Raw genomic sequence first — 21136 nt, 5'->3', positions numbered from 1 at the left:
AGAGTTACTCTACCTTCTAACTATGAATAAGAAATTACAAAGTAGGTGAGACGGTTATTTCATCTTCTTAATCTTTTAAACAATTCATCCATAGTTTTAATAAGAAAGCAAAGCCAAAAACATAAAAGAAGAAAAAGAAGGAAGAAGAGGAGGAAGACGAAAAAGAGAAGGCAAAGCCAGTTCTATCTGAAAGTCTGGAGCATGTGAAAATTTCCAGATGGTTTTATCCTTAGGAGATAAATACATCTTCTCTATAGATTGAGAAGTCATGGCAAAAATACTATGTTCCCTGAACCTCTCAGCAGTATTAAAGGAATGGTTGTTAATCAGAGGCACACAGCTTTTAAAATATGTATCTGCCCATGTCTGTTGATTTAGAAATTCCAACTAGGTGATGGAACAAGTAGGACTAGGTGATGAAGCATGCAGGTCTAGGTGATGTAGCAAGCAATGGGGTGAGAGAATAAATAAATATAAATAAATATATTCCAAGTCTCTTCTGCTTTTGCAGGCAGGACACTTGGAAAAGTACCTGAGAAGCTGTTTGCACACAGTGGGCATGCCATGCAAGCTGCTGACTCACATGGAATTAAGTGGATCCTGCTATCAGTATGGCTGATCACCAGGCAAAAGAAAGGTTTGGGTCTAATAGGTATTTGTAGCAAAGTGGTCCAACTGGCAAAATCTCTTACACTCTCTACTTTCAACACTGAGCTTTCACTTTTCTACTGTTAAAGTTCAGAACTGACAAGTTTGAGGCCACAGGTTTAACATGTGTTTTTAAAAAGGCAGTCATAATTGTTTATGCTCCCTCATTCTTCAAAATTCATATGCTAAGCCAGATAAACCGGAGGTGGCAAGAGGTTACAGATCAAAAAGCCCTGAAAGGTATTAATACAGAGAGAGCGGTACTTCTTCAATTTATCCTGAAGCAAATACATTTTGAAAAGTCAAGCAAACACTTGGGGCCACAATGTGATGAGAAAGAACTGATAAGGAGTACTTTATTAATATTACAGTTATTTTTATTATGAGAACTTCAGAAATTCTTCCTGGATTTAATATTTCCAGAAGATGTGTGCATGGGTGTGTGTGTGCGCGTGTGTGTGTGTGTGGGTGTGTGTGGGGGGGGGTAGAGGGGGAGAGAGAGAGAGTGTGTGTGTGTGTGTGTTCACACGCTTTGACTATTGATATTATCTGTAGAAACTTGTCTGCTGGAAAATGTTTCTTTAAACTTTGGTTTGGCTCCTACTTTGGAGCTGATGGGAAATAAAAACTTTTCCATGGATTAGAGCCAACTGAGCTGCTAAAACAAAAGGTAACATTCATTAGAGAACCATGGCACCATGATCTCATTCTGAAGGTTAATTTTTTTTTACATTAAGTGTGAATTGTCTAAAGCTTAGAAAATTCAAACTGCATAATAATGTCAAAGAAAATAATACTGGTCTTAAATGTTATTACATGGAAATTTTTTTTCTAAAAACTATGAAATATGAAACAAAACTGTAGTAAGCAAAAAGAACTCATCGGATTCTTAATAATTTAGCTTAATTTTTTCTCTCTGTAATTTCCTCCAAAATGTGGGCACCAACATACACAACACACCTTGCCTGTTATTTTTCCTCATATCCAGTAATAGGGAGTTTCAGAGAAGTGGGTTTTTCTCAATAAAACATGACAATTTAAAACTGTCAACCCCCTTGATTTTTAAAGGAAATATAGGGGGAATATATTAGGTTTTACGAAGCATCTGTTAACCAAATACCAACTGACTACTTAATTCCAGGAAAGCCTTACCGCACAATTTTTGGCAACTGCAGAAAAGCTGAAAGCAAATTTTATGTTCCTTGCCCTCAGAGGTCCTCCTGTACTTTCTCCCAATTGTTTCACAACATGTTAAAAGCCTGAAATAGCCAACTCAATTAAACAGGCTACAAGCATCCCCTTTGAACACATATTTGATCCTTCTTCAACATCAGGTAATACAATTAACTCATTGTCACACACTAAATCAATACACAGCAGAATAGAATGGGCAATAATCAATAACCTTAACAAGAAGGCAGTGACATGGCTCAGTAAATCAAACTGTAAATGCATAACTCATATCCAGAATTAGACTATAACAAGAACATTTATAGATGCTGTCAAGAAAAACCCAGAACTGGCCATAGGAAACAACTGGGCTGTATTATTTCTGAAAAGCCAAAAAAATCAGGGAGATGGGGTTTTGATGTTTTTTCCCCCTTTTCACTTGCTGGGAAAAGTACATGCTATTTCTAATCACGTCAAAAGTCTCAAACTCATAAATGAGGCAAATGCTTTCAAAAATCTTGGAGCCAGGCCAGGTGTGGTGGCTCATTCCTGTAACCCCAGCACTTTGGGAGGCAGAGACAGGCGGATTGCCTGAGGTTGGGAGTTTGAGACCACCCTGACCAACATGGAGAAACTGCGTCTCTACTAAATACAAAATTAGCTGGGCATGGTGGCACATGCCTGTAATCCCAGCTACTCGGGAGGCTGAGGCAGGAGAATCACTTGAACCCGGGAGGCGGAGGTTGCGGTGAGCCAAGATCACGCCATTGTACTCCAGACTGGGCAACAAAAGCGAAACTCCTGTCTCAAAAAAAAAAAAAAAATCTTGCAGCAAAAGGACCATTTCAATAGGCTAGAATTGGATCCCTATCAATTCTGAGTGACAGTGAAAGGGAAAAAAAATAAAGCTGTGATAAACAGAGTATTAGGGATTTGGATGTTTCTTTACACATTTGAGGAAGTGAGTGGTAGATATCTGACCAATTAAGTTTTATGTAGGTATTAAAAAATAGAAAAGAATAGTGCAAATCATGAAAAAATAAACTTTAATATTTAACCTTCTAATCTGTGCAGGTACTTCACTGAATAATTTTATTTCTAGAAAAGTCTTAGGTGAGTCTTTTAGGAGAAAATTTACATAAATGGTACAGCATTTGAAATATCAAATATGAATTATTTATTGTAGACCAGCATAAAGCTAAATAGGATTAGTTTTAAATGAAATTAGATTTGCAAACAGATGGTTACAACTATTTTTCCATTCATAAATAACTGCATTTACAAAATGAATTTTCAAGCACAGACAATAAATATACTGAATTATTCTATTAATACCTACTGGTTTAGCTAGTAGTCAAGTCATACATATGTTAAGAGGTTAAGGTATTATTTTCTCTTGATAACAGGTAAGTAAATAAGCTAGTATGTGCACACGTATACACATTCAAGGTAAGTCCTTTTTAATTTTTTCAAACAACACGAAGACCTATAGTGCAATATGCATAATGACATTCACCTGACCTAAGGCAAAGTTTCTCCCACAAGAGAAAGATAACTTGGACTGAACTCTGTCATTCAGATAAGAACAATACTAACCGCTACCGTTAGTATCTATGGAGTATTTACATGGAGTAAGACACTACACTAAATGATTTATATCTAACTGATCTCATTGAATCCTCAAAATCTTGAAAGCAGATGATACTAGACTTGTTTTACAGATAAGGAAACCAGTTTGGGATAGTAAAGTGACTGGCACAATGTCACTAGGAAGTCACTATGGAATCAAACTCAGATCCAGCTGAATCCACGGTTTGGGCTCTTAACAAAGTCTTGATTCTTTGCCATAAAAAAAAAATGTTGGCTGGGAGCAGTGGCTCATGTCTGTAATCCCAGCACTTTGGGAGGCCAAGGCAGGCAGATCACGAGGTCAGGAGTTTGAGACCAGCCTTGCCAACATGGTGAAACCCTGTCTCTATTAAAAATACAAAAAATTAGCCGGGTGTGGTGGTGCGTGCCTCTAGTCCCAGCTACTCGGGAGGCTGAGGCAGGAGAATCGCTTGAACCCAGAAGGTGCAGGTTGCAGTGAGCCAAGATCGTGCCACTGCACTCCAGCCTGGGTGACAGGGAAAGACTCCGTCTCAAAAAAAAAAAAAAAAAAAAAAAAAAAAGTTTTTACTTGCACATTTTTTCATGTGGCTTTTTGCAATTATTCCAAAGATCTAGTTTGAAGAAAATTCTAAACGTGACACTGGGAATGAAGTGAAAACCACTGGTAGTCACATTGTCATTATTCCTGTCGCCAGTATTTATTTGCAACAAAATAATTTTTATTACAAATTTCATCCCAAAGAAAAGAGCATGCAGGCCAATCTAGACATTCAGAAAATACCAAAACATAATAAAAAGTTATACTATAGCTAATGCAAACCAATGAAGAAAGCACCCAGAGAAATGAAATGAAAGGACAAGGAATACCACTCACTTTTCCCTGTGATCAGTTTAGTCTCAGACATAAAATAAGTTTGACTTACATACCAAGTTTGAATCTATATAACAATCTTTATTCTGACCTAAGGCAAAGTTCCTCCCATAAAAACTTAGACTAAACTCTGGCATTCAGATAAAAACAATCAATACTAATGGCTACCATTTATGAAGAATTTACACGGAGCATGACACTGAATTAAGTGATTTACCTAATTGATCTCACTGAATCCACATAAATTCATTTTTAATTTTCTAAAAATATATTTCTAATTGGCTGCCTGACTAAATTCATACAATTATGAAAATCGCCAAAACGCAACGTGTGGCAAGAGTTTCAGGAAAGGACACTTATAACACCAGCTATTGGTATCAAAAGTTTCTGTCCAAGCTACCATTCATGCAAATGAACTGTAATGAATGACATATAAAATATAATTATTTTATATTTCCAATGGAGTATTTTAAATAACATAATCAATTCTAATATTTGAGATACATCTCTTAAGAGTTCAGGATTACAATCTGATAGCTACTAAATACCCAGTATTCCCAGAAATTTCATCTTCCCAAACTCATGTTTTCTGAGAGCAAACATGCTCTTTATGACATATCATGAATAAAATACAATCAACGATTCTTATATTTACATGGTCAAATTTTCGTCCAATTACATATAACAAAAGTCTTAAAAAGAATAGTGTGAGCTATTTTTAAATACTTCATGAATATTAACGTATTCACATGAAAAAATTCTACCTACTAGATCTAAATATTTCAGCATTATTTAGTAATTATTACAAATCAACAAAAAATTAAAATTAACCACTGAAATTTTTATTCCTAGAAAATTTCTGAAATGTAATACTCAAAATTACAAATAAGTATGACATACAATAAGATATATGAATCACTGTCAAAGAGGAGGTGAATGGTTTCATCTAGATTTTAACTTAATATAGTACAACTTGCAAAGACTTACAAACGTTTTTAAGCATATTTCTGTCTTACGAGGCATATACTGAAAACAATATAATATTAATAAACGCCTAGTAAGATGAATAAAATCTCAGCCTCTTATAAAATAATGTCTTGGGCCAGGCGCGGTGGCTCATGCCTGTAATTCCAGCACTTTGGGAGGCCAAGGCAGGCAGATCACAAGGTCAGGAGATTGATACCAGCCTGACCAACATGGTGAAACCCCACCTCTAGTAAAAATACAAAAATTAGCTGGGGGCGTGATGGTGCAAGCCTGTACCCAGCTACTCAGGAGGCTGAGCCAGGAGAATCACTTGAACCCGGGAGGCGGAGGTTCCAGTGAGCTGAGATCACACCACCGCACTCCAGCCTGGGTGACAGAGTAAGATTCTTTCTCAAAAAAAAAAAAAAAAAAAAAGTTGCATGGTTCTATGCATTAGAAAAATAACGGTTATGCTACTACTTTTGTGATTTAAAATATATTTTAAGCAAAAAAAAAAAAAAAGTTATGAAATGAAACACTTCCTTATCTGATGCCTTTACCTCAATTCCAAGCTTTATCTTGGAATCCTGCAATTCTCACGGGTTTTTTCTTCCCCCCCCCCGCCGAAGAGTCTATTATTCTGATTTGCTATACTGTTCATCTTCTGTCTGCAGAATGACTTAAAATTCTTCTTGACTTTAGGTTTAGACTCTGGGTTGTCAGAATACTAGTTAAAATTTTAATATAAATTTCCCACATCAAATGAGAAAATCTAAACAAGCAATTATTCAGAAGTGACTTTCCAGATTAAGAAAAAATGTGAATGAGCATGTTTTAAACAGTACGGTTGCTTAAATTTAGGCAACTGAAATGATTCAACAAATACTTGCCCATATATGTACAACAGTCTAATATGTGGACTCTCTAATAATCAATATACTAAATTTTTGTATATACAAGGTCACTGTATAGTGCTCCATAATCTTGCTAATTTAAACAAGTTAAACTTAGCATAAGATTGAAAGCATAAGCTCTGAAGACAGACTGCCTACACTGAATGTCAGTTCAGCAGCTCCCTGTGTAACCTTGTAAGGGTTAATTGTTCTTAGCTTCATTAGTTTATATAATCAATAGATGAGGATCAAATTAGGGGAATAAAATTAGCCGTTTCAACATGTGCTACCTAAAATTCAATCTGACTCAGTTTTATCTCACTGAATTACAGAAACTGATGATGAGTTTAGTATAAATCTCTTACCACACAAAAATTAGTGGTGTACTCATTCTGACTAATACAAGCATATATAGTCTTTTACAGCACACACAACCACGGCTAAAATTCATCTGCTCCTCCTACACTGACTATGCAGCAGTTTCCAATATATTTCACAACAAACTTCTCAGACACACAGGAAGGCATTTAATGCCTACTTGTGTGTTACCTGAGCAAATCTATGTTCTACTGGAACATTTTAAAATTAAAGACTAGAAGGGTTTTAAACTATTTTATTATCCTATGATTATTTTAATCTTCATTGTGTTTTTCAGAAGCTCGAAAGCTTATAATCACCACTAGTCTATCAACACCCAAAAAGGCTCTGTGTGTCATTCACCCTTACATCAGAATTGCCTATCACAACGTCTGGTAGCAGGTAATGAATGGTGAAAAGGTGAGGAAGAATGGATGATTTTTCTATAATTGAGATGAAGAAGTGGCATATATATTGGTCTGCATTTTTTAAAAATTCTTAATTAAACCTCTGGCAGAATAATGTATATTTCTGGTGAGAATCTCTCCTCTAACATTATTCATCCTTAGGGGGAAATACAGAAGCCAAGAGTAGCTAATAAAGATTCTTCCAAAACAAAAAAAACCTCATTTTGCATCTCGTATCTCTCACTCTGCATACTTAACCCACTTTACTATATGGTACATATTAAGCTGCTACACATTATTCATAGTTTAAGGGATTTAGAGGAGCTATTAAATAGACTCTACCATAAAAACACATACAATGTACATGACCCTAAATGTGGATGACTTTAGTTCATTAGAGTTGGGAGGGTGTTTTTTTGTTCTTAACATATTGGGTTTTCTTATGTAGACATTTGTTTTCAATTTATTACTCTGCTATGATTCATGGATGGCAATGTCTGGTAGTAAAAGTTCACAAAGGTAAAAAAAAAAATCAATAAATAAACTCATAATGATAATCTTTTCTCATGGCTAGATTTAGATTTCATTAGTCTCAACTTAGCCAGGGGGAAATACAAGCTAATGTGAAGAAAGATAGTTTATTCAGAGCACAGATCTCAGGTCTTTCTTAACAGGACTCTTTATATAAACAATGAATTCTTTAGTTATTTCTTTCTTCATGGTTCATTTCTCGGTTGCCTCCCTTTAAGGAGAATTGTTTTATGAAAGGCAATGTCATCTACCCAAGAGAAATCTTATTTCAAACATGATAAATTTGGCTGTTTTTCTCTAAAACCTTTTATTTTTAATTTGGCCCACTTGGTGAGCTAACCCTATTTAGTTATAAATGCTTCCTAGGATTGGGAGATGTTACTACTTATTTCCAGTCTATGAACGATTAGATAAGCAAAGATATCTGAAAGCAAATTATCGTCTGGATGCAGTAATATGGAAAAGAAGGAATTACAGATGTAATTTATCCATCACAAGCAGATCCTAAACACTGATTATGTCCGTATTTTTGCAGAAAATTGAAAATGATAGAAAAGCTTCCCAGCTTTTCTGACTTTAATTTTCCAAGTTTTACTTTGTGTAATTTACTGTCAACTATTAACAGCAGATGCTTCTTGCCTTATTTGAGAACAGCCTGGACTTAAGTATAAGTGATTCTGAAATCCAGAAGCCTATACGCTAGGTCTGAATTTTATGCAGAGAGAAAAATTCTAACTTAAGATACTGGACTCATATGGGGTCTGGAGAAAACAGGGTCTTGGATCTTAACCTCATATTAACATAAACTAAAATATAAATATTGCTTAATAAATCTAGACAGCTTCACAAGAATTTTGCTGGGCCTAAAATTGTGATCTAGGATTAAAATATAGGTGGTTACCAAGTGACCCGTGATGACTCAGGGACAGATGCCACAGTCTGGTGGCCTGTGGCTATGTGAAGTCTCTTATTGGGGATTCCCTCTAGTTCTTTTATTCCCACTTGTGGTGTCATAATTAATAGTGTGAGAGAAAGGGAAGGGGAAAAAGGAAAGATAAACCACCAGAACCATTTCTTTCTCTCTTCCTCAAGTATCTCTTTCACCGACCCTGCAACTGCTGTCGAGAAACTTCCCCCTCCTGACCATTGCCACCACCACCTAATCTACTAGTCTCCCTGTTAGTAACCAGCTCCTTGAGGACTGTGTTGTTAATTGCCTCCCTAAAGTTTGACATAGGAAGTACATAAGTTATATTATTTAAATTGTTGAATTCTTTTCACCTCCTAATGGTTTTCTTCCTCACATCTGAGTTTTTATAACTGGTCTCTTGACCATATCCTATGATTAAGTGCCAAAAAACAAAATAAAAATTGAGTTTGATACTTTTACGATCCACCTGTTTCCCCATGGTTACTAGTATTCAGAAAACAACAGCAACAACCACACACTTGAAAATTTCAAAGCGGAGGAAGAATGGGTAGAAGCTGCAGTAGACAGGGCCCAAGATCAATAAGCACTACATTCAAAAAACAGGCAGGCTGAGTCCTCAGAAAAATGGGGGTCACTTGGAAGACATATTGATGACAACTTCCCACCCTAAATGTTACACATGTGGGAAGCTTTGGACTCCAGCTCCTCACTGCATACCCTGATTCTAAGCAAATGCCCTGTTGAAGACTAGCTTCAGGAAACAGAAGCAGCCCAAAGTTAAAGCTGGGGAAAACTGCACCGGCTCACAGCATGAGTTCCAGGTGTTTGGGAGAGGCACCTCCCCTGAACTAGGCAAGTTGAATTTCTGGAACCCTAAACTGAAATTTAAAATACATCTTTGCCATAGAAATAGTTTGACAAAAGCAGCTGGGGTCTGTGACTCTAGCAGTTCTCAAGATTTACGATAAGATAACACTTCTATGGAGCCTCTTGGGTTTAATTAATAACCAGGGTTTCCAAGGTACTGTTTATACTGAACTATAACTCAAGCATCCTCTGGGCTACTTTGGCTTCTCAGGGTTGACCTGATGACTTAATCACCTTGCTTCTGTGGAAAAACACTTTCTAAACAATTAAAACTTTTGAATATGGCTTTTTATGCACTGGGGAGGCAGCTATATAGTTTATACAGTGACTACTTATCTAAGATGATTCATTTAAAATTTTTCCTATATGGCCATATATTTTACAACAGATACAACATCTTTGAAAGTTGGTGGCAACATTCTTTCTGCTATTTTGGGTTCACTCCTTGACTCATTTGTTGACTTAAAATATAGTGATTACTTCTGAGTACTTACTGTTTTAGGCCCTGTACTATAAATTTGTCTTGGATATTCATTTTTATTCTTAAGTACTGCTGTTAGTTATGTTTTCTTTGTCGAATCCTTAGAATATGCATATATAAATTAAGAAGCAGTGTTTTCCAGCAAACATAACGAAACAATTAAGAGCACAGTCTGTGAAATCAGATTACAAGGTTTCAAGTCCACATTTTACTACTGACCTTGCATGTATTACCTAACTTCTCTGTATTTCAGTGTGCCCATCTATGAAATGGAAGTAATACCAGTAACTATCTCAATGAGATTTTACAAGGACAAAATACCATGAAAAAATGAAAAGCACTGAAAATACTGATTGATATATATTAAGTTTCAATAAATGTTAACTCATCTTGTTATTTTACTCCATACAGAAAAAATAAGGAAGTGTATTTGTGGAAGCAGCAGAAATACAAATCAGAGTAAGTACAGATTCTTTTGTCTTATAAAATCATTTGGGACCTGTTTTATGACATGGTATTTCTGCTATATTCCAGTTATAAAAATGTGACTGTGTATATAAATACGAACAGTAGGCTGGGCACCATGGCTCACGCCTATAATCCCAGCACATTGGAAGGCCAAGGCAGGCTGATCACCTGAGGTCAAGAGTTCAAGCCTAGCCTGGCCAACACGGTGAAACCCTATCTCTACTAACAACGCAAAAATTAGCTGGGCGTGGTGATACACACCTGTAGGACTAGCTACTCGGGAGGCTGAGGCAGGAGAATTGCTTGAATGTGGGAGGCGAAGGTTACAATGAGCTGAGATCACACCACTGCACTCAAGCCTGGGCAACAGCGTAAGACTCTGTCTCAAATAAATAGATAAATAAGTACAGTTATAAGAAGGCAAAAAATGAAGCTCTTTTAGTTTTCTCTATAAGGAAAAATAAATCCATCTGGGATATGCCAGGTTTTACTTACTAAATAACCAAGACAGAAGAAGTGATGACAAGTTTGTTAAGATGAGAAGACCTCAGTTTCTCTTCAAAAGTGGTCTCTCCTCAACCACCTCCCTTACCCAGATGCTTTTCAGAGAGATTTACTTAATTCTGGAAGTTTTATGAGGGAAAAACATAATCACTCTTTTATTCCAGAAATGGCCCTCCTGAACATCCATTTCCATTCTCCCCTTCTGTCTTACCTACCAGATGTCTGATTTTAATCAAGGCAACAGTTTTTTTTAAATAATAAATAAAAACTAAACAAAGCAACATACAAAAAAATACTTCCTAGCAATCCCTGCTACCAAAATCAGTCAATAAGAGACTGAAAAATTACTGGGTGAAGCTCAGAGAACCTTCGCTTAAAAAGAGCCTGGCTGGGCTGAGTTACAGCGCCTTGCCTTTTCTGCATCCTGTGTCCTAGACTAAGGATACGATGGCTGACACTGCAGTGGCCACGCTGCAATTTTGAAATAATCCTAAAGTTGGAAGCCATGTGCTCCTCAGGAACTAAGAGAGAAGGAACCTGAGTTCCAATGACTATAGAGTCACCAAATAGACAACTGACTGAAATATAAACCCCTAATTTGTTTATGCCAAATGCTGGGGATGGGGGAGGTGTCTCTGTTAGGCAAAGCTGAATCTAATTTTTCACAGACAAAATGTCTAAATCACTTCTGTGTGACTATGGAAAGACATACATAAGATCTGAACCAACAGTTCTGAAGATGGACAATTAGAAAGCTGGAAAGAACTCAGAGATAACAAAACAAGAAAAGTAATGGTCAGAGATGGCCAAGGCCCTCAGGAATCCAGAGGACAAACAACCTGTCAACCAAATTAGAAGATATCAGGGGTTATACTATTTAGCAATTATCAGGAATTTTCAAAACACAAGCTCACAGCATAGAAAGTTTTATCACTAGCAAAAAAATCAAACTTTATCTCAAAGTGAAAATATTTCAAACATGTGCCAAAAATGTAGGGATGATGCTGCACGTAGATGTGCATTTTATGATACTTGTATAAGAAACAGTATTAAATAAAAACTCTGTAGTTGTTGTTAGTATATTATAAATGAGAAATTAGCATAAGAAGTCCTCACTAGAATCAAGCTTTTTTACAGTAAAATTCACGAAGAAATTACTATTCTAATAATCTATTACACTTCAAACAACTCAGAATTTCTATCAAGCCTTTCCAGTTGCTTTTACTTAAGTTGCTACATGCTAATAACTATCATTAGTGCTAAATCAAAGGCCATCTATCTAGTTACCCACTTCTACTGGCAGTCATGAATTTTGGCCTAGCTGTTAACATGGAAAATTGCTCACCTATCTAAAAGCACAGGATGTAGTACTGCTGAAGTTAAAAAAAAAAAAAAAAATCAAATTTCCTCAATAGGATCTCTTTGTAAGAAAATAAGAAGCTTTGTCTAAGTCTGTGGGAAGGCAGAGACATTGCTCAGCATGAAAGGTAACGGATTAGCAATGTTGATAGCCGAAATCCTCTACTTATCCTTGGCAAGGAAAATGACAAGATAAGCTTCCCAAACTAGGTCCCTAGGTATCTGTGCTAGGTCTGAGAAACATTCCATTTCTCACCTTTCACGTGAACTGGGCGTATGTCATACAGTTCTTCAAAAGACAATTCACCCCACACAGCACTGTCTCTTTTAAGTGAGAAACAGCCTTATACATGAAATTGTATCAAGGCTACTCCATGGAATTTTGAGTAGCTTCAGACATCTGAATTACAACGAAACTGAATTCAGCTGTAAGTGCCACCTTGCTTGAGGTCTAAATTGTTTTTAGTTTGTCACACTCGCACAGTGAAGCAAGATTTCATGAGGAAAAAAGTAGAAGCAGTGTACCAAAATCTTATAATATGAAGCAAAATAACTAGTTCTAGAATTACAGCAGCAGGTAGCTTGATTCAAAACATGGTTTAAAATTTATCTCATAGTCTAAGAAACCTTTACTCATTAAAAAAAAAAGTTTTCTAAAAAAGTTCTAACAATATAAACAGGCAAATGAATACAATTACTAGCTTCACCAAAGCAACTGCAGCTATTGAGAATTTAATTAAAGAATGGTTTATGTCAGAGTTGATACACTGCAGCATATTCACAGGGTATTCTTTACAAAGCTGTGAAGTTTCTGCTTAGGGAGCTTTTATATGAAACACATTGCTGTGCAGGTTATGCCTTATAGTTAGTTCATCTCCAGAGTCATTAGGAGAAAACAAGGAAGTGATATGTCAATCTGTCACGGAAAAACACATTGAATATATGTGCCAGCACAGTATATATAATAATCTGTCAAAGTTTTAATACATGGGAGATACCAGTGGTAAAAACCAAACAACAAAAACAATTCCTGGTAACACTCATTCCAATTAGGACCCTACTAGATCAAAATTTTGATTGAAAATTGCATATTTAGCCTAAAACTGGCAGATATTTTATCAGGATTATCAGTGAAACTGTCTTTTAAAATACGATGAAAAGTCTATGCCTGGGGCTTGGAAAGAACAGCAGCATCACAGGCAATTTCTGGACTGAGGGTAAACCATGCTAGCAATAGACCATCTTCTAAAATTTAACTATAAACACCTTTGGGACTACTTCTTCATGTCTAGTTATGCCAACCAATCCATATGTGACCATCTGGATACTTGATTTGCCTTACTGATTTTGAGTGTTTTAGTTGTTCATTTACCTGTATGTACATATATTTGTGTGCCCTCTAATACCTAATTTCCATACTTCATATATTCTGCTAAGTCTGCAGAGGCTCTTTAAAACTGTTCTCAGTGTCCTTGATTCTATGCCACTTTGCAGTGGAATCTGATTTCAAATTTGTCTATGATAAATCTGATCAGTGGTGCTATTTATAGATAGATATCATTGTATATAGCAAAAATAAATTTTAATTATCTTAAATAAAATTGTTCAATTTGATAAAGGAACAAGTGACTAAAGTTTTCAAAGGTAAAAGAATTTTGCTAGATTTTTTGCTAGAATTTTGCTAAACAGTAAATATAAAGGTTGTATTCTCTTCCTCCCATCCCTAGTACCCGAAAAATGAACAGGTATTTGAAATAGAATTCAGTAAACAATAAGTCTATTTCTGTTGATCATATCGTAAAAGTTTTTTTTTTTTTTTGAGGGTATAAATAACTTGCCAAATATTAAAATACATTCTGTAGGCTTTCTTTACATTGACTCCCTAAATTTTAGTTGAGAGCTCATGACTGAATAGGCAATTTGTCATTAAGTATTATTTGAAACATCATTTTTGAAATATAATTTTCTAATGGTGGCGTGCAGTGTTAATATTTTTCTTTCCTTTTTTCCTAAATCTTTCATAGGCCATAGGGGAACATAATCCTCTTTGGCATCAAATAATGCACCTTTGCAAATGTTCTGGATTTCTGAAATAGTTAATACACGTAAATCTATAATCTGTAAGCAATTTAAGTCTCAGATTGAATATACACTTAAACTATTATAAATTAAAACTACAATTATAAAAGGAAAATTAGAGAAATTAAGTATTTATTGTTTATATACTAGCACACATTATTACAGCTTTTGCTCTTTTATTTTCATTCTAATTCTGATATTCTTAATAAATACCTACATTCCTTGTTATCATGTATTCCCATTTTACTTAGTAATAGATTTATTACAATACAGAATTCTACATTTTCATATGGTATATTTAAATCTAATTATTTAAACCTTAAAATCATCAGTATGCAACTAAAATACTGTCAGCTAATTTTCTTCCCATTATCTTTGTAACATACCAATTGACTTCTTTTACATAAATGAATATTTTCTTGAACTGTTTGACTTCTGTCTTTTTAATGAAATAAATTCTCCTCTTCTAACTAGAAGTCTGCTATTAACGTAAGTCACCTGGGAGCCTGGCCAAAGTCTGAAGCAGCACAGCTGAAGGGTACAGCCATTTCATAGGGTCCTCTCAGAGAGTATTTGGTTTGCTTTCCTAACTTTCTAAAAATAGTAGATTACACAGGCCACCTCCATCTCATGGCTCAAGAACTCAGAAAAGGCTGGACTATGGATTTAAGCAATACACAGGACACATTTTATTAAAGAAGTCAGGATATTACAAGTTTTCTAAATTTTTTTCCGTTTACTCTGTGAGAGAATGCAAATGATCTAGCGGTTATTGGCATGGAAACCTCAGAACGCTCCCAAATTTCAGAACTTCAAGCATGAGTCATACAGTTACTTTAACAGTTTTAAAATATGTTTTTGATCTATTTTAGCCACAAGACTGAATACAAGAGGACTGCTATCTGAAGGGAAGGATTCTAAATACTGTACGAAGAATCACATGTGTCAGTTATAAATATATACACACACACACAAGAAACATGTTTTTTAACATAAATGCTTAATTGCATATTCAAAATTGTTTTAATTCTTAACATAGTTATTTTACTAACATTTAAGAAGCTTTTTTCCTGGGTATGAAGCTCCATCATAAATAAATTTGTGGGTTTTTTTCCTCTTATTCCAATTTAAAATATTTTACCAAGATTTAGACACTGTAATTTAAATTTAAATTAAATTCAGTTTATCTTAGAAAGACAAAGAAAACGGACAAAGTCTGCATTGATTAGCTGCTGTAATGAGTTCATTTCATAAATACATTTAAAATCTTGAAATTATTTAAAGTCCTTGATGTGGCAGTTGAATCTTGTTAACCACACAGCATGGCATTAAGCAACCTTGCTGCTTTACTCAAAAAGGGACTGTTCTGTGGCCATAAGTGAGCAGCAACTAAAAAAAGAATATATTTTGAGAAGGAAAAGTAGCAACTGAATATTAATGTTTCACAATGTTTCCAAATGTTGTATGGGCAGGTCTTCTGTGAAACCACTCAATGTCACAGCAAAATTTAATGTCCTTTACTTTGCAGCTACGTGTGCACCATCAACTGTCTGTAGGATTAAAAATTGGATTTACTATTAATTGGGTCAAAACAGGGTTACTTATGGCCACAGCTGGTTACCGACAGGAGTAATTAGCTCTCTGCCCCTCATTTTATGGGTCTCAGTCTCTAATTACACCTGAATTCAGCCGGCATGAATTTAGGAATACACATTCACGGAGGTACAACCACTATGCCCTTCACTGATGCCTCTCAAAGGAAAGGCTGAAGAAAGTCTCAATGGGAGTTTATGACTTTTGCTTATTGATCTTTAGGACTATGACATTAAAAATAATCTAATATTTTAAAATATTTTTGTTGTTAACACCTCCTTTCTGTTCAACTCTAAAGATCATGTTCTTGGAATCTTTGCCAAAAACTTTAGCAAAATGAACAGCCTAAACTGGACCAGGAAACAATGAACTGAAACAATTAACTCATAACTCACCCTGATGTTATTAAAGATTATTACAGCACTATATATTTGTAAAGACAAGATGGACTTATGAGACTTTTACTTGTCTACATATGTAGAAGTGATAGTGTCTTCTCCTCAAAGCTTCAAAGAATTAAATTAGGACATTAATATTCAAAAGCAATTTGATTAAACCAAGTAGGTTGAAAGTACCCAGGAACACATTTCTAGTCTTGACCTTGTGTGTCAAAATAAAGACATTTATGTTATCTTTTAAAAGACTCATTTTCAAATATGATACTTGAATTACAAATGCAATGACATTTTTGAATGCCAAGAAACACTAAAGTAAATATTTTAGTATTATGGTGCTCACAAAAGCTAACTTTTAACATTTCTAGCTAAGACTATTACAAATAAAAAAATAATCACCATCTAACAGAAAATAAACTGCTAATTCACTTTAGAATTTTTGAAGTTGGAAAAATCCAATAAACAATAGTACTTATGAGTTTCTGCTTATTTATAAAACTCACATTCAACAAAGTTTGTCCCTCAGGTAAGGTGCTGTAGCAGCAGTTCAGCACCTTACTTCTAGTTGTATTTTCCATAAAACGTGTGGCTCTGGCCTTAAAATGCCCACAAAAAAAGAAAATCCAAAATGTCAAAATATTAAAAGAGTAAAAAGTCTATCCAAGTTTAGCTGATTTTAAATCTGCTTGTCTTTTGCAACTGTACAATGCCTTTACCAACAAGTAAAAATCATCTTCATTCAGTTATTGCCACGGCCTTATATATAATATATGCATTGGCTAAACACTCACATGTAGCTACATTTACCATTTCCAGGGACAGACACTCACTTTGCCATTACTAAGTGAAAAACATGTCAATACTTTCTGCCCTAGCAAAAAAAAAAAAAAAAAAAAAAAAAAAAAAACATGGAGTGAAAGGACTGATAAAGTTATTCATAACAAAGTTTGGCCAGACTTGATTCTGTTGCTTCTTGTAAAGTTCCCCAGCCCAACATCATCAACACACTGTGTAACTAAACTATGAACAAAGCAATCCATAATCCCAAATGCAGAGAACTGTTACGTCCATATCCCCCTTATTCAAGCATTGAATATCCTTAAAAGAATATAATAGTTACTCACTTTCAATGAATCAAAGCAGGCGATTACTCGTCCATTTTCAACTTGGCAGCTTTTCGAAGGATGTGCAAATTTACATTCCGTGTCTGGCCGTGAGCAAGTCCCCCTCTGGAACTCTCTACATACTTCCAGTGTTAGCCATTTTGTGTCCCGAATTGGTGTGACACTAACAGCCATGTTTAGATTTTACAGGTAGTTAAATGTTTCAGTGAAACCAACAAACCCAACCCCCCAAAAAAAGAGCAATAACCAAAAAAAAAAAAAAAAAAAGCTGAACTGATGATGAAAATGTCCCCTCAAAATACTTTTCCCCACTCCCTGCTTTAAAAGTACATGGAAAATTGTGTCGTCAATATCAAGGAAAAGATCTCCCACTAGAAATTCACAGCATGAAACTGTTAATTCAAAGAGGTTTTGGTTTTTAGAGAAATACTAGGATTGTAAGTAGATGAACGTTTAAAAGTAGGGCCTGGTATCAGCCTTGTGCTCTCAGTAACCCCTTCCCAGTGCCAATTTGGAGCCCAAAATGCAAGCATGAAAACGTGGCAGACCCTTTGACACCGAATTTCCAAGCTGCTTTCAGCAAAGTTGTCTGAAAGGGAATCTCCTCACAGCTGAATTTGCAATGGAGTTTGGTGGTGCAATCGGTATTGATTAGTTTGGCATAGACAGATGCAGCAGTTTAGAGCAAAATCGAGAAAATGATTTTTTTTTTCCTCCTTGATTTCCTGGCAGAAGATATCTTACTTTTTCAGCAAACTTTTCTTTTAACACTAAAGCAGCCTAGGGCAATGCCAGATACTTAGAGCTTTTCTCTTGATTATAAGTAGAAATGGGGGTGTCTGGGCTAGAGGTGGAGGGTGGATGTGCTGTCGTCACAGTCTAGCTGGCAGCAAGCAAGGCAAAAGCAGAGACTGCTCTAGAAGCGGTTCCAAGCAGCAGAGACGTCAGGAAAGGCACTTCTTAGTACCAACCTGTAGAAAAAAGAGATAGGTTAAGATTTACTAAGTAGCACTTCACTGATGTCCTACAGTATCACAACCTTGCCATGTGATACCAGACTAAGTAATATTCAAGTCAGCCTCTCTCTCTCCCTCTCTCTCCCACACATACACACACAAAATACTTACAGTGAGGCATATTGCAGCCAGCCATCGTAGATTTATTAAAAAAAGGGGCCGTTTCCCCTTGTGAAGCAATGCATGATAGAGAGATAACCAATCACAGATAGTGTTGCAGCAATATTCTGGGCAGAAAGCCAATAGTGTGGGTTGTCTTATGAAAGGTCGCGCCTGTCAGACGTTCATTACTATGCTATAAGCACAGAAAATGTCCATCAGATGTGACTTATTCCACTGCAAGAGGACGAGCATGTGGGTTTTGAATTTACCCAACATGCAGTTAGTGGACTAAACCATGTTAGTTTCAAAACAGCTTCTCAGACAAGTCTAAGCACTTGAAGATCATTACCGGGGAATAAAAAGTAAGGTTTAAAAATTGCAGCTGACTTCCAAGCTGCTTTCCCTCTGGCTCTGTGCAGGGACGGGCACTGAACAGCCTGCTCCTGCTGTCCTGACACGTGAATAAAAAAGGAAAGGGGTGTTTACAAATGGTACATTCTCCTGACCTATCCAATTCACTTCCTTCTAAAGCCCAAGTCCTGCCCCTCCACTGAAAGCAGCACTCATACTGTAAAACTATTCCATTGAGCCCGCAGACACTTTGTCAATATATCACAGGCAGGCAAGATATGAACAAAAGCATCCTTTATTCGTACATTTTTAAGGCAGAAGCTGAGGTCATGTGGGGAAAATAAGGAGTGCAGTGTTGTCAGTGTGTCTGGTAAATCTGAAGTCAACCTCAAGGGAGAAAGTGATTCCATCGCAGAAACATTAAATATTAAGTGAGCAATTTGATTTGAGCAGCGTGATGCACTTCAGAAGTACAATTCCAAACAAAGCTGGAGGGTGGGGGATGAGGGATCCCCTGTTGCCTGATGATCAGTTAACTCAGCACCACAAGACTACTTAGAGCAGGGCATTTTTACTTTTAACAACTTACTTTCTCTATCAGGATTTTTCTTTTTCTTTTCTTTTCTTTTTTTTGAATGTCGCCAATGAGGAAAATAAGGCTTTAAAAAGTAAAATCTTCACATTTTAAAGAGGCAATAACACAGTATGATCACTAGTATTTGATTATACTTCTTCATGAGCCAAAATTGCTCTATTGGCATATGGTATGTTTATAATTTTTGGAATTAAAGTACAGGATATAAATACATACGTATGTTAAAAAACATGAGCATCTAGAACTTAAATCGTTTAAGATTAATATTGCCATTTTAACACTAATTTTCCTTTAAAAAATTACTTTCCAAAACTATTTGGAAAATACTACAGTAAGACTACAACTTTTGATAGAGATTTAAAAAATCAGTTGAGCGTGATGGATCACGCCTGTAATCTCCGCAAATTGGGAGGCTAGGGTGGGTGGATCACAAGGTCAGGAGTTCAAGACCGGCCTGGCCAACATGGTGAAACACCATCTGTATTAAAAATACAAAAATTAGCCAGGCGTGGTGGTGGTGCCTATAATCCCAGCTACTCAGGAGGCTGAGGCAGAAGAATCACTTGAACATGGGAGGTGGAAGCTGCAGTGAGCTGAGATTGTACCACTGCACTCCAGCCTGGGTGACAGAGCAAGATGCTGTCTCAAAAAAAAAAAAAAAGAAAACAAACAAACAAAAACAACCATGGCTGGGCACAGAGGCTCACACCTATAATCCCAGCACTTTGGGAGGCCGAGGTGGGCAGATCACAAGCGAGGTCAGGAGTTCGAGACCAACATGGTCAACATGGCAAAAAAAAGTCTCTAATAAAAATACAAAAAATTAGCCAGGCACGGGGGCGGGCGCCTGTAATCCCAGCTCCTTAGGAGGCTGAGGCAGGAGAATCACTTAGAACCTTGGAGGTGGATGTTGCAGTGAGCCAAGATTGCGCCACTGCACTCCAGCCCGGACGCAACAGTGAGAGACTCCGTCTCAAAAAAAAAAAAAAAAAAAAAAAACAAACTCATCCCAGTGTTCAAGAAATATTTTGGTTTTCAAAAAAGTTTCTAGGTCCTAATGCCAGTGTCTATATTAAAAAAAAAAGGTCCAGTCATAAAGTGTAAGCTGTGTCTGTCTTCCTGAAACTTTGTTCTGCATAAAGAATTACTTAATGATTTCATGCCTTGAGAATGGACCACCTGCATGGTCAACAATCTCTTTAGTCCTTCTCTTCAGAATCTTCAAGTGCCTCACCTGTAACTATTTTCTTCCTCTAAAGCCAGCTAAGATGTCACTTCCTCCAAAAAGCTACCAAGATGTCATTACCCCCATCTCTATTCATCCATATATTAAAATACCGCCTTCTCTGAATTATCTCTGCACCTATGCCCTATACAGTGTTTTATTTCCTTATATAACTGACCCACTAGACCATATGGTTTTAAGGACAGAAAAAAATATTATTCATCTCAGTAACCCCATGGCTTACATAGTGATGCAAAATAGATGGAGTTCCAAAAATATTGGTAAATTAAATTATCAATTACTGCATCAGGATTTGGATTACCTCTAGGGTACAAAACATACAAACACACACACATGAACACATATATGAATACAACACATGAACACACTGAAACATACACTTGAACACACACACGCACAATCATTGCCTCTAAAAATAATGTTCCAGGGTCACGTAGGCCCTTTCAAAACTGCCTCACAATCTAGCCCTGTCCTTGGACAGCTCCCTATCTCATTGCACACAGCAGCTTTTCTAAAACTTCATTACTCTTTCTCCATGTTCATTAGCAACAGTGGATAATAACATTATATG

The 21136-nt window shown here is 36.1% G+C and overlaps 1 protein-coding gene across 50 annotated transcripts in view; it reads right to left on the bottom strand.

Moving 5' to 3' along the window:
- The window catches only part of MBNL1 (muscleblind like splicing regulator 1), a 222733-nt gene that overhangs the window by 152110 nt on the left and 49487 nt on the right, over positions 1-21136 (bottom strand). For 22 of the 50 annotated variants that reach the window (XR_001443154.3, XR_013413604.1, XR_013413606.1 and 19 more), the window contains one exon: positions 17256-18226. The exons of 24 other annotated variants lie outside the window; for them this stretch is intronic. Coding sequence is in view for 21 of the 26 variants with exons in the window: in XM_015131818.3 (XP_014987304.1) it covers positions 17256-17429 (174 nt within the window). In the remaining 5 variants the exon portion in view is untranslated. Of the gene's footprint in view, positions 1-17255; positions 18227-18382; positions 18628-21136 lie in introns of those variants that run through there. 4 more of the 50 variants (XR_013413605.1, XR_013413607.1, XM_015131817.3 and 1 more) reach the window with 1 other exon arrangement.

This window comes from Macaca mulatta, chromosome 2 (genome assembly GCF_049350105.2).
Source record: "Macaca mulatta isolate MMU2019108-1 chromosome 2, T2T-MMU8v2.0, whole genome shotgun sequence".
NCBI lineage: Eukaryota > Metazoa > Chordata > Mammalia > Primates > Cercopithecidae > Macaca > Macaca mulatta.
Note: the sequence above shows the minus strand (reverse complement) of the source record. Positions and strands in the feature narration are given on the sequence as shown.